At 50.0% G+C, this 13854-nt stretch overlaps 1 protein-coding gene across 1 annotated transcript; it reads left to right on the top strand.

Moving 5' to 3' along the window:
- Window positions 1-1612: 1612 nt before the first annotated feature.
- On the top strand, window positions 1613-3277 carry LOC311232704 (tripartite motif-containing protein 16-like; the record flags this gene model as incomplete). The annotated part of the gene is made up of 1 exon (XM_084338281.1): window positions 1613-3277. Exon 1 carries the CDS (start codon window positions 1670-1672, stop codon window positions 3275-3277), a length of 1608 nt encoding a protein of 535 aa, XP_084194407.1. The 5' UTR covers window positions 1613-1669.
- Window positions 3278-13854: the final 10577 nt, after the last annotated feature.

The raw sequence follows: 13854 nt of genomic DNA, 5'->3' as shown, positions 1-13854 counted from the left end.
GAGAAGAAGAAGAAGAAGAGGAGTGTAAACTTTCTCAAGTGTGGACGAAGCAAGAATTGTGGAGGGCAGTAATACGCCACGATGCGTCTACACTGCCGGAAATTCAAATAAGAAGAAGAAGAAGAAGATCTCATTGTGCATCTTGAAACAGTCCTGAACAGATCGACTAAACAACATAGACTGAAGCCTGCATTTCTCAACCAAGGTGCCTTGCCGACCGTTTAGCTGTGGAAAGGTGAGTGTCCACAACGGCTAGCTAGCTGTTCTACTTGAATACTGAATGTTAATATTGAATCAGACCATATTTAATACTGAATGTTAATATCAGACCATATTGAATACTGAATGTTAATATCAGACCATATTCAAGCCCAGATTAAGAATTCAGAGTCCTCTGGGCCAGACCCTTGTGGAGGCCCCCACACACACACGTGCACACACACGTGCACACACAGTGGCGTTTATTTATTTATTTATTTATTTGTATCCTCTCTATCTCCGATTTTTCTCTGTTTTCTCCCCATCCCAATTTAGTCGTTGTGCCAATTCCCCCCCTCCCCTACCTGGTTGTTGTGCGCATGTTCTCCTACTGGTCGGTACAAGGGAACCCTGAAGTCATCTGCACGCTTCCTCCGACACGTGCGGCGACAGCCAGTGACTCTTTTTTCACCTGGCAGCGAGGGAGGTCACGCTGCCTTCATCAATTCCTGCTTCCGCTGAGCAAGACTGTGGTAAGTTTTAAGGGGCTAGCGTTACACAATAAATTAGTTATAATAATACCACAAGTGTGGATTCACTCGCCCAAACCCTGTAGCCGTGCATCGCAGTCAGGAAAGGGGCTAACTAGGTCGATTGTCCAGCAACGTTATGTCCTATTCATCAATCTCACAATATTCGCTAACGTTAGACAGATGGAATACAGCCTTCCATCTAAAAACATAAATGAAAACTTACCACAGTCATGGTATCCATAATCACTTCAATCGGTTCGGATCCTTTGAATGAAATGAAAATGTAAACAAACACTGGCCTCACGTTAGAAAGTAGCACTGCGTTGCGTGAAATCACTGAGTCAAGACGTTCGTTCAACTCATTCATGTGAGATTGTTTACATTATTATTAGTTATTGTGTATTTATTTATATGTTAAACTAAATAAGACTTGTGCACATCTAGTTGGACCCCGACTGGAGGTGCAGGTCAGCGCAAGAGAGATATATAAATCTAAAAGAAGAATACCTTCAAAAAACCAGTCCTGAGGAGTGTGCGGTCCCTTCTTTCTTTTGAAGGTATTCTTCTTTTAGATTTATATATTTATATATATATGCGTTATGTTAGTGACAACATGCATGTATGTAAAACTTTGTTAGCTTATTTCTCTGTATTGTCTGTTTCAGGGTGTCATCATCCTTGTCAATTAAATACTAAAACTGACACTGAGGAGTGTGTTTCTTCATCTTTAAAGCAACTCCTCTGCTGGACAACTATAACCAGGAAGTAGCTCCACCTCCCACCAAACACACGAGCAGAGTTCACTCTTCCTGAGAAAACAAAACTTAGTTGTTAAAATGGCGCAGCAAGGAGTTGATCTGGAGCTGTTCTGCTGCTGTTCTCTCTGTCTGGATGTACTGAAGGTTCCGGTAACTATTCCCTGTGGACACAACTACTGTATGGGCTGTATTACAACCTGCTGGGATCAAGAGGATCAGAAGGGGGTCTACAAATGTCCCCAGTGCAGGGAGACCTTTACTCCGAGGCCTGTTGTGAAGGAAAACAACATGCTGGCTCAAATTGTAGAACAACTGATGAAGACAGGACTCCGAGATGCTCCTCCTGATCACTGTTATGCTGGACCTGGAGATGTGGTCTGTGATTTCTGCACTGGGAGAAAGCAGAAAGCCCTCAAGTCCTGCCTGGTATGTCTGACCTCTTTCTGTGAAACTCACCTCCAGCCTCATCATACTGTGGCTCCGTTAAAGAAACACAAGCTGGTCAAAGCCTCCACACGGCTTCAGGAGAACACCTGCTCTCGTCATGATGAAGCTATGAAGATGTTCTGTCGTACTGATCAGCAGTGCATCTGTTATTTGTGTTCCATGGATGAACATAAAGGCCACGATACAGTCTCAGCTGCAGCAGAAAGGACGGAGAGACAGAAAGAGCTTGGCATGAGTCAGCAGAAAATCCACCAGAGAGTCCAGGAGAGAGAGAAGCGACTCAAAGAGGCCAAACAGGCTGTTGATTCTCTCAATCGCTCTGCTGATAAAGCAGTGGAGGACGGTGAGAGAATCTTTACTGAGCTGATACGCTCCTTGGAGACGAGGCGCTCTGAGCTGAAGAAGGTCATCAGAGCCCAACAGAGGACCACAGTGACTCAGGCTGAAGAACTGCAGAAGAGACTGGAGCAGGAGATAGCGGACCTGAGGAGGAGAGACACTGGGCTGGAGCAGCTCTCACACACAGAGGACCACATCCACTTTCTACAGAGTTACCCCCCCCTCTCCGGTCCCAGTGAGTCTACAGACTTACCCAGCATCAGTGTCCTTCCTCTCCTGTACTTTGCAGGTGTGACTGAGGTCGTGTCTGAGCTGAGAGACAAACTACAGGACGTTCTGAAAGAGCAGTGGCCCAGAATCTCAACAACAGTGAATGCAGTTAATGATTTACTGCCACCACCAGAGCCCAAGACCAGAGCTGACTTCTTACAATATTACTCTCCGATCACACTGGACCCAAACACAACAAACACACAGCTGTCTTTGTCTGAGGGGAACAGAAAAGCAACACGGATGCAGCAAGAGCAGTCATATCCTGATCACCCAGAAAGATTTATTGAATGGTGTCAGGTTCTGGGTAGAGAAGGTCTGACTGGACGCGGTTACTGGGAGGTGGAGTGGAGTGGAGGAGTTTCTGTAGCAGTCGCCTACAAAGACATTAGTAGAACAGGCACCGGGAAGAACTGTGTATTTGGATGCAATTCCAAATCCTGGGCTTTATCTTGCAGACCAAGTAATTACCTCTTCCTCCACAATAACGAGTACATAAGAGTAGTACCGGACCCCCGGTCCTCCAGAATAGGAGTGTACCTGGATCACAGCGCAGGTACTCTGTCCTTCTACAGCGTCTCTGACACCATGACCCTCCTGCACAGAGTCAACACCACGTTCACTCAGCCTCTCTATCCTGGACTTGGGTTAGATGGCTCTGGGGAGGCTGAGTTCTGTGAGAGAGCAGGGACATTCACAGCTCCTCGACCCAGGGGTTTGGATTTAAATTGATCTTGAAGATGCTGAGTTGTGAAAGATGAGGTAATTAGGAGTTACATTCACTCAGTCACTATGTTGTTCTGAGGGACACACACACACTATGTTGTTCTGAGGGACACATACACACACACTATGTTGTTCTGAGGGACACACACACTATGTTGTTCTGAGGGACACACACACACACACTATGTTGTTCTGAGGGACACACACACACACACACTGTTGTTCTGAGGGACACACACACACATATACACTATGTGTTGCTGTGCTTCTAGTCTCTAGCCTACCGGGGTTTTGTTTGCTTGGATATTTGCATATTCACATATTTGATTCCAATCTTCAATACCTCTGTCCCTTTGCATGTGGGGAAGTAAAAAAATCTTTATTTTCATACTCTGGGTAGGTTGGACAACAATATGCAACCATTTTATTTGTATTTGATCACCTTTGGTCATTTTGGTCATTACTGTGGGATTTGGGTCTGTCTCTCCTCTGATGAAGGCCCTATGTAGGCCGAAACACGTCGGCTTATTTTAAATTCTCTAAATAATGTGAGCCATAAAATAAAGGCATTTTTAATATTTGTAGAGCTGACTTGGATTTCAACTTTTTTATAACTAATTTACAGATTACTTTTGTTTTTCTACTTTTAAGTGTAAATGCCATAAGAATACAGTAAATTACCCTTTATCAAAATATTAACCATTAAATAAAGGTTGTAATCTGTAAATGTATTTGATTTTACTGTAATTTGACAGTAAGTATTTGGCAACCGTTGCTGCCAGACATTTACAGTTTTTCTTTTACAGTTTTCTTTTTTACAGTTTTCTTTTTTACAGTTTTCTTTTTTACACTGTAGATAGGAGCTGGCTTAGGAAGAATGACCATTCATTGAATATTGTGCATTTTGTCTTTTGTTCTTTTGTTCGTACTAAATAAACGTGGACATCTAAACCCAGAAGGACCCGAGTGGATATTTGCTTGAAACTTGCCGTTTCACTGACTGAACCTCAATATAGAACTTTGAACAAAACGCAAAGGAATTTACTTCAAGTCACTATTTCCATGTGCTACACGAAGAATTCAGTCAAAATCTAACATTATTACCATTAAAATTCAATAGTGAAACGAGTTAGAGTTCCAAACCAATTCTGGTTTAATTCTAGATATCTAGATCATCTCCATCAGTGGCAAATACTTTCTAAAATGTTGCCATTGTTACTAATGTAAATTTGACCAGAGCCTTCTTGATCGTAATATCTACTCAATTGCGTTGTGTTCTATGTGTGAGGTTTCTGTCCTTGCTCTCTCACTCGTTCTGTTCCTTTAACCACCCTCGCTCTGTTTTCATTTGTTTTTCTGTTAATTATTTCAATTCCCTCATTCACACGCTTCTCCCCATTGACGTCATCAGAAACGTCGCTGATTGGTTCTCTCAGGTCTGCACGCTTTTCAATCACATTCCCCAGCTGTCACTGCTTGTCAATCAATCGATCCCTGATTATTTATACCCCGTTTCTCCACTCTAAGTTTGTTGGATCGTCTTGATTTTTCTCTGGTTGCATTCCCCGTTGTTGCTGCTGCTGCTGCTTTTGCTCTGTGCTATTTCTCCAGGAATTCCAAGAAGCCTTTCTCTCGGACACCTGTTCCCGTGGCGCGCGCTCGCTCCGCTGTTTGTTCCAGCACCATTACGCATTAAGTCTGGGTGAGTTTTTATTGACTGTCTTGATCTATTCCGTTTTTCGTGTGTAATTATTACACTGAAGACTACCACCTTTTTCTCAGACAGTCACTCACCCAGCTTTCCATTTTTGCTTGTTCCTTTATGGGATAATATTTTTGGGACCTTCCATCTCCCTCTGAGTGTTGCTCACACCGAAGTTATTATTTCACTATTGGATTGTTTTGGACTTCACTAACTGTGTGTATATTACACGAAGATATTCACTGGGACTGTGTTTGGATTTTTGCTAACTGTGTGTACATTACACGAAGATATTCACTGGGACTGTGTTTGGAGTTTTGCTCACTGTGTGTATTACACGAAGAGATTCACTTGGGCTGTTTTGGAATTGTGCTCACTGTGTTTAAATTACACGAAGAATTGTTCACCCTGTTCTCCTGCTCGTTCAAACTGCACTGTGTTGACTCGTTCCCTCTCTCCCTCTCTCGGTCTCGCAACACATCTGAGATTCTGCTGAGAGAATTCTGCAGAGCGGTTCAGACGTCAACACCTGCTATCCCCAAGACTACCATCACGGGAGAAGCTGCAGAGCAGCAGAACTTTGCCCCTTGTCCTATGTACCTGTCTTGTTGACTTGCCTTTCCTGTACTCTTTATATTTAGTATCAAATAAACAAGCCCTCGTATTTGGCAACTCTGAATTCCTACTCTCTTGTGTCGTGCGTTTGGGGTCGGTGTCAAACCATAACATTACGATCCAACCAATATGACGACCCCAGCCGACACAGAGAGGGTCAGAACCGCACTTGCAATTCAAGTCGAGTTGACCAGGGATCACGGTCTCCAATTAGAGCGGGCTGCGGCTGCGGTGCAGAACCTCAGGGATCAGGTCCTGCCTATGCAGGGTTCAATGGCCGCTATGGCGGGACAACAGTCCGAGATTCTCGCTCAGCTTCACTCGCTGGGCGACACCGTTAATACCTTTAATCTCTCACACCCTTCAGGAACATTCCCCGCAGCCCCAGCAGATCTCGCATCTCGGGAACCCCGTCTCTCCGTCCCACGGCTGTTCGACGGTAATCCCGAGGAGTGTGCCACATTCATCATGCAATGTGAGTTGGTTTTCCGTCATCAACCAAGCCGTTTTTCTGCTCATGGGTCCCAAGTGGCTTATATAACAAACCTACTTTCAGGCCATGCTGCCCAGTGGGTCACTTCCTCCTGGGCAATGGAAGCAGATTTTTTGTTTTCCTACCCAGACTTCGTGGCGGAGCTCCGCAGAGTGTTCCACCATCCAGCCCGAGGTCTGGACCCTGGAGCCCGGTTGGGGACCTTCCGACAGGGGAGCGGCAGGGTGACGGACTATGTCATGGAGTTTCGACTGGCGGCGGTGGAGAGTGGATGGAACGAACCTGCTCTTCGCCTAACCTTCTTGAGGGGGCTCAGTGACGCAGTCCGGGACCAGCTCGCTACCCGGGAGTTGCCCGACTCCCTCGAGGAGCTGTTTAGCCTTGTCATCCGTATTGACGGACGCCTCCTGGAGAGAAGGCGCGAGAGGACCCGACTGTTACCTCCTGAAGCACCCCGGTCTCCTGGACGCCCCGTCCCCAACACTACTGGTGGTAACAGGCTTCCCCGTCCGGTTCGCGAGGAGGAACCCATGCAGCTGGGACGCTCTCATCTGAGCCAGGCGGAGCGTGAGGCAAGGCTCAGGTCCGGTCTCTGCCTCTACTGCGGAGGTGCGGGACACCGTATCGCCGACTGCCCTACCCGGCCAAAAGATCAGGCTCACCGAGACCCCGGGAGATCCTGGTGAGCCGTTTTTACCATTCCCAGCGCCGCGCACCACCTGACCATCTGATGAGCGTCACCCTGGCCTGGGGGGACCAACGTGCCACGGTGGAGGCCCTCATCGACTCTGGGGCAGACGAGAACTTCCTCGACTTCGAGTTTGCCACCCGAGCCAACATACCTCTTGAGGACCTTGTGAGGCCCTTGGAGATCTTTTCGTTGGACCAACACCGCCTGGCCGACATCTCTCAACGCACCGGCCCAGTCGTGCTGACCATCGCTGGGAACCACGTCGAGAGAATCCAGTTCCTCATTACCCAATCCCCCCTTGTCCCGGTGGTCCTGGGTAGGCCCTGGCTCGCGCTGCACGAGCCCCACATCGCCTGGTCCTCCGGTACCATCAGGGGCTGGAGCTCCTCCTGTCACGCCCGCTGTCTGCAGGCGGCGTCCTGTCCCCCGCCCCGGAGGCCGGCTGGTGAGTTGCCCCCGGACCCCTCGTCCATTCCTCCCGAGTACCACGACCTCATGGAGGTATTCAGTAAGACCAGGGCTCAGGCCCTTCCACCTCACCGCCCCTATGACTGCGCCATCGACCTCCGCCAAGGGGCTCCCCTTCCCGGCAGCCGCCTCTACAGTCTGACTGTCCCGGAGAAGAAGGCGATGGATCTCTACATCTCTGAGTCATTGGAAGCAGGACTCATTCGGCCTTCCTCCTTCCCGGTGGCGGCCGGGTTCTTCTTTGTTGGTAAGAAGGATGGGGACCTGCGACCCTGCATCGACTATCGTCAGCTCAACGAGATCACCATCAAGAACAAATACCCCCTACCTCTCATGAGCTCCACCTTCGAGCCACTGACCCAGGCCTCGTTCTTCACCAAGCTGGACCTCCGAAGTGCCTACCATCTTGTCCGTATCCGTGAGGGCGATGAATGGAAGACCGCCTTCAAGACCCCCAGGGGCCACTACGAGTACCTTGTAATGCCGTTCGGCCTCACCAACGCCCCGGCGGTATTCCAGGCACTCATGAACGACGTCCTCCGTGACATGCTGGAGGTGTTCGTGGTGGTGTACCTGGACGACATTCTCATCTTTTCCAGGACCCTCGAGGAACACATCCTGCATGTCCGCCGTGTGCTGGAGCGCCTCCTCCACAATCGGCTCTTCGTCAAGGCGGAGAAGTGCCGTTTTCACTCCAACTCCGTCGACTACCTGGGCTTCATCGTTGAGAAGGGCTTGACCCGAGCGGATCCTCGCAAGATCCAGGCTGTGGAGGATTGGCCAGAACCCACCACTCGGAAGGAGTTACAGAGTTTCCTCGGGTTCGCCAACTTCTACCGAAGGTTCATCCGGAACTACAGTCAAGTGGCGGAGCCACTTACCAAGCTGACCTCCCCCGCTCTGCCGTTCGACTGGTCCCCAGCGGCATGCGCTGCGTTCCGCTCCCTCAAGAGAAGGTTCACTTCCGCCCCTATCCTGCTCCACCCTGACCCCAAGAGACAGTTCATCGTGGAGGTGGACGCCTCGGATTCTGGCCTGGGCGCTGTCCTATCCCAACGTTCTCTTTCAGACCAGAAGGTGCATCCTTGCGCCTTCTACTCGCGTCGCTTCCTCCCCGCCGAGAGGAACTACGACACCGGCAATCGGGAGCTGCTGGCGGTCGTGGCTGCGCTGGAAGAGTGGCGTCATTGGCTAGAGGGTGCCGAGGAGCCTTTTACCATCTGGACGGACCACAAGAACCTGACGTTCATCCGCGCTTCCAGGCGCCTCAACGGTCGGCAGGCGAGATGGGCCAGTTTCCTCAGTCGGTTCGACTTCTCGCTGACCTTCCGCCCCGGTTCCCGCAACACGAAGGCCGACTCGCTGTCCCGGATGCACTCCAAGGGGGCTCCACCCTCTGAGGACCCTTCTCCCATCCTCCCGGAGGCCCGAGTGGTTGGAGCCATCACCTTGGGCATCGAGGGTGTGGTGAGGCGTGCCCTGCGCTTCCAACGTGCTCCAAGCAACGTCCCTAGGAATCGTCTCTTCGTCCCCGACTCTGTCCGGTCCCAGGTACTGCTGTGGGGCCATACCAGCCGGTTCGCCTGCCACCCTGGCGTCCATCGCACGTTCTCCTTCCTGGCTCGTCGTTTCTGGTGGCCCACCATGCGGAACGACGTCAAGGAGTTCGTATTGGCCTGCGCGGTCTGTGCCCGCAGCAAGGCCTCTCACCAGGCACCCTCCGGGCTCTTGCAGCCACTTCCCATTCCGAGCCGTCCGTGGTCACATGTGGCGCTCGACTTCGTCACTGGTCTACCCTCCTCCCAGGGGAACACCTGCCTTCTGACCGTGGTGGATCGATTCAGCAAGGGGGTCCACCTCGTGGCCCTCTCCAAGCTTCCCTCTGCGGCCGAGACGGCGGACCTCCTGACGCACCACGTGTTCCGCCTTCATGGCTTTCCCCAGGACATCGTCTCTGACCGGGGGCCCCAGTTCACCTCCCAGGTATGGCGGGCCTTTTGCAAGGGGTTGGGGGCAACGGTCAGTCTCTCCTCTGGTTATCATCCCCAGACAAACGGGCAGACGGAGAGGATGAACCAGAGCGTAGAGTCTGCTCTTCGGTGTGTGGCAGCCGAGAGACCGGCATCCTGGAGCCGTTTCCTTCCCTGGGTTGAATACTCCATCAATTCAATGGTCAGTTCCGCCACCGGCCTCTCCCCTTTTGAGGTCTCCCTGGGCTACCAGCCCCCTCTTTTCCCCGCACAGGAGACGGAAGTGGCAGTTCCCTCCGTGCAGGTCCACCTCGACCGCTGCCGGCGAGTTTGGGAGATCACCAGGACCGCGCTGCTCCGGACATCTGAGCGCGCCTGTCGGGGTGCCGACCGGCGCCGGGTTCCTGCGCCGACTTACCGCCCTGGGCAGAGGGTGTGGCTCTCCGCGAAGGACCTCCCGCTACGGTCCTCGGCCAAGAAGCTCAACCCCCGCTTCGTCGGGCCTTTCGAGGTCCTGAAGGTACTCAGTCCGGCGGCCCTGCGCCTGAAGCTTCCTGCATCCATGCACATCCACCCCGTGTTCCATGTCTCCCGGGTTAAGCCCGTCTCCCTCAGTCCCCTTATGCCTCCAGCTCCTGATCCGCCGCCTCCTGTGCTGGTGGATGGTCACCCCCAGTGGCAGGTCCGCCGGTTGATGGGCGTTCGTCGGCGGGGCCAGGGGTTCCAATACCTGGTGGACTGGGAGGGTTACGGCCCTGAGGAGCGTAGCTGGGTCTCCCGGCAGCTCATCGTGGATCCCGGCTTGATCACCGACTTCCATCGGGCCCATCCTGACGAGCCGGGTCGGCCTGGTCGCCGGGTGGCTCCCGTGGAGGGGGGGGTACTGTGAGGTTTCTGTCCTTGCTCTCTCACTCGTTCTGTTCCTTTAACCACCCTCGCTCTGTTTTCATTTGTTTTTCTGTTAATTATTTCAATTCCCTCATTCACACGCTTCTCCCCATTGACGTCATCAGAAACGTCGCTGATTGGTTCTCTCAGGTCCGCACGCTTTTCAATCACATTCCCCAGCTGTCACTGCTTGTCAATCAATCGATCCCTGATTATTTATACCCCGTTTCTCCACTCTAAGTTTGTTGGATCGTCTTGATTTTTCTCTGGTTGCATTCCCCGTTGTTGCTGCTGCTGCTGCTTTTGCTCTGTGCTATTTCTCCAGGAATTCCAAGAAGCCTTTCTCTCGGACACCTGTTCCCGTGGCGCGCGCTCGCTCCGCTGTTTGTTCCAGCACCATTACGCATTAAGTCTGGGTGAGTTTTTATTGACTGTCTTGATCTATTCCGTTTTTCGTGTGTAATTATTACACTGAAGACTACCACCTTTTTCTCAGACAGTCACTCACCCAGCTTTCCATTTTTGCTTGTTCCTTTATGGGATAATATTTTTGGGACCTTCCATCTCCCTCTGTGTGTTGCTCACACCGAAGATATTATTTCACTATTGGATTGTTTTGGACTTCACTAACTGTGTGTATATTACACGAAGATATTCACTGGGACTGTGTTTGGATTTTTGCTAACTGTGTGTACATTACACGAAGATATTCACTGGGACTGTGTTTGGAGTTTTGCTCACTGTGTGTATTACACGAAGAGATTCACTTGGGCTGTTTTGGAATTGTGCTCACTGTGTTTAAATTACACAAAGAATTGTTCACCCTGTTCTCCTGCTCGTTCAAACTGCACTGTGTTGACTCGTTCCCTCTCTCCCTCTCTCGGTCTCGCAACACATCTGAGATTCTGCCGAGAGAATTCTGCAGAGCGGTTCAGACGTCAACACCTGCTATCCCCAAGACTACCATCACGGGAGAAGCTGCAGAGCAGCAGAACTTTGCCCCTTGTCCTATGTACCTGTCTTGTTGACTTGCCTTTCCTGTACTCTTTATATTTAGTATCAAATAAACAAGCGCTCGTATTTGGCAACTCTGAATTCCTACTCTCTTGTGTCGTGCGTTTGGGGTCGGTGTCAAACCATAACACTATGGCTCTAAGTCTTTTACCAAAACACTGTGTAGCACGGCGGAGGAAAGGAATCAATGAGAGGTTGGTTATTTCTCATGTGGTGGGTTTATTCAAATCCACAAAGTATACAAAAATAGGTTCTGTTTCAATAAATGAGGTTGTCTGAACACAAGTTAGAAGGTACTATGCCACGATCCACTTGTGTCCAGTCTAATAAAAGTAGTTAAGAATAATAATCTTCAATGGAGCTTCGGTTGCTGATTCTGTTGTTATGGTGATGAGTTTCTTCGTCTGTTCTCGTCCTCTGCCGTTGGGGGTGGTGTCTGTGTCCTGTGTTTTTCCAACACTCCCCTTTTATCAATGAGTCTGAACCTCTGGGTGTGAGGTCATCAGTGACATCACACATATAGTCTCATCCAATCACCAGCCTTCTCAGTTGTAAAGTAAAAATGGGTTGTCTTAAACAGACCATCTGACCTCCGTTTGGTTTTCCCAATCAGAGAAATATATTACTGTCTAAATATGCTTAATACAGTTGGCATTAAACTCCAGGATGTATTTAGTTGAACTGGGAGGCATTTTCTAAACACAACCATATTATTCCTGACTTAAAAGCAGTACAGTATGTTCCAGATGAGAATCACTGTTTTGTATCATCAAGCCCAGTTTTATAGTATTCTGATTATTCCTTTTAGCTTAAGTTAATATCTATATTAACAGTTATACTTAGTTCTCATTTTAAATATGTCCAACTTGGTTCAAACAAAGCTTGATTGTAAACCTCAATGATTCTCCTCATATATACAACATGTTTCATATCCTTCTGTTCAGATTACAAGTACAATATACCAGGAAATATCTGCAGTTTGTTTCACACTAAAATAAGTATATTAAAACACAGTTAAAGTAGATCTAAGTTACTTAAAAGTAGTTCATCCTTGGACCCTCCTCTGTACAGCTGTCTGTCTCTGTGTGTCCCCAGAGATCCCAGCTGGATAATAGTCATGTGACCCATTGTCTTAAGCTTCCTTGGCCTGGCAGCTATGCTCAGGTTTCCTGTTGTAAATAGAATTATCTGACCACTCACTTTATATGTAAATGGAGACACCCACTCTCTAGGGCAACTGGAGTCCCACTATTGTTCCAGCTGTGTGTCCAACTACTCTATGTAAATCGACCTGTTGTGAGCACAATGTCAATCAACCTCTCTGTAGTTGTTTGTCAGTTTAGACATCAGATTGGTATTCTCCTAAAAGAATCTATTGAATAACAGCAGAATTGGGCCAGAAATGTATTGAAATATACTATTACTGAATTGAACTGTTATCTCCTATTACAAAACGTACACACAGCTTTTGAGAGCCGTCGCTGGAGATTTCTGGGAGTTAAAACATGTTTCTGATTCAGAATATACCACATTACTATTCAATTGTTTAAGAACCCAAGAGCTGAGCAATATAGCTTTGGCAGCGGTGGCCTAAAGGTTAGAGAAGCGGGTTTGTGACCGGAAGGTCGCCGGTTCGATCCCCCCGACCGGCAGGGAAAATCTGGGCTGGGGAAGTGAATGAATAACTCTCCCCCATACCCTCAATACTAACCGCTGAAGTGCCCTTGAGCAAGGCACTTAACCCCCAACTGCTCCAGTGGAGTTGCTCAGTGGCCACCGGTGTCAGACTGTGGTTGTACTGGGCAGCTCCCAGGTGTCAGACTGTGGTTGTACTGGGCAGCTCCCAGGTATCAGACTGTGGTTGTACTGGGCAGCTCCCAGGTGTCAGACTGTGGTTGTACTGGGCAGCTCCCAGGTGTCAGACTGTGGTTGTACTGGGCAGCTCCCAGGTGTCAGACTGTGGTTGTACTGGGCAGCTCCCAGGTGTCAGACTGTGGTTGTACTGGGCAGCTCCCAGGTGTCAGACTGTGGTTGTACTGGGCGGCTCCCAGGTGTCAGACTGTGGTTGTACTGGGCAGCTCCCAGGTGTCAGACTGTGGTTGTACTGGGCGGCTCCCAGGTATCAGACTGTGGTTGTACTGGGCAGCTCCCAGGTGTCAGACTGTGGTTGTACTGGGCAGCTCCCAGGTGTCAGACTGTGGTTGTACTGGGCAGCTCCCAGGTATCAGACTGTGGTTGTACTGGGCAGCTCCCAGGTGTCAGACTGTGGTTGTACTGGGCAGCTCCCAGGTGTCAGACTGTGGTTGTACTGGGCAGCTCCCAGGTGTCAGACTGTGGTTGTACTGGGCGGCTCCCAGGTGTCAGACTGTGGTTGTACTGGGCAGCTCCCAGGTGTCAGACTGTGGTTGTACTGGGCAGCTCCCAGGTGTCAGACTGTGGTTGTACTGGGCAGCTACCAGGTGTCAGACTGTGGTTATACTGGGCAGCACCCAGGTGTCAGACTGTGGTTGTACTGGGCAGCTCCCAGGTGTCAGACTGTGGTTGTACTGGGCAGCTCCCAGGTGTCAGACTGTGGTTGTACTGGGCAGCTCCCAGGTGTCAGACTGTGGTTGTACTGGGCGGCTCCCAGGTGTCAGACTGTGGTTGTACTGGGCAGCTCCCAGGTGTCAGACTGTGGTTGTACTGGGCGGCTCCCAGGTATCAGACTGTGGTTGTACTGGGCAGCTCCCAGGTGTCAGACTG

The sequence above is a fragment of the Notolepis coatsorum genome (assembly GCF_963971535.1).
Source record: "Notolepis coatsorum genome assembly, contig: SUPER_7_unloc_1, whole genome shotgun sequence".
NCBI classification, from domain to species: Eukaryota; Metazoa; Chordata; class Actinopteri; order Aulopiformes; family Paralepididae; genus Notolepis; species Notolepis coatsorum.
The sequence above is the reverse complement of the archived record's forward strand: the minus strand, read 5'-3'. Positions and strand labels throughout refer to the sequence as shown.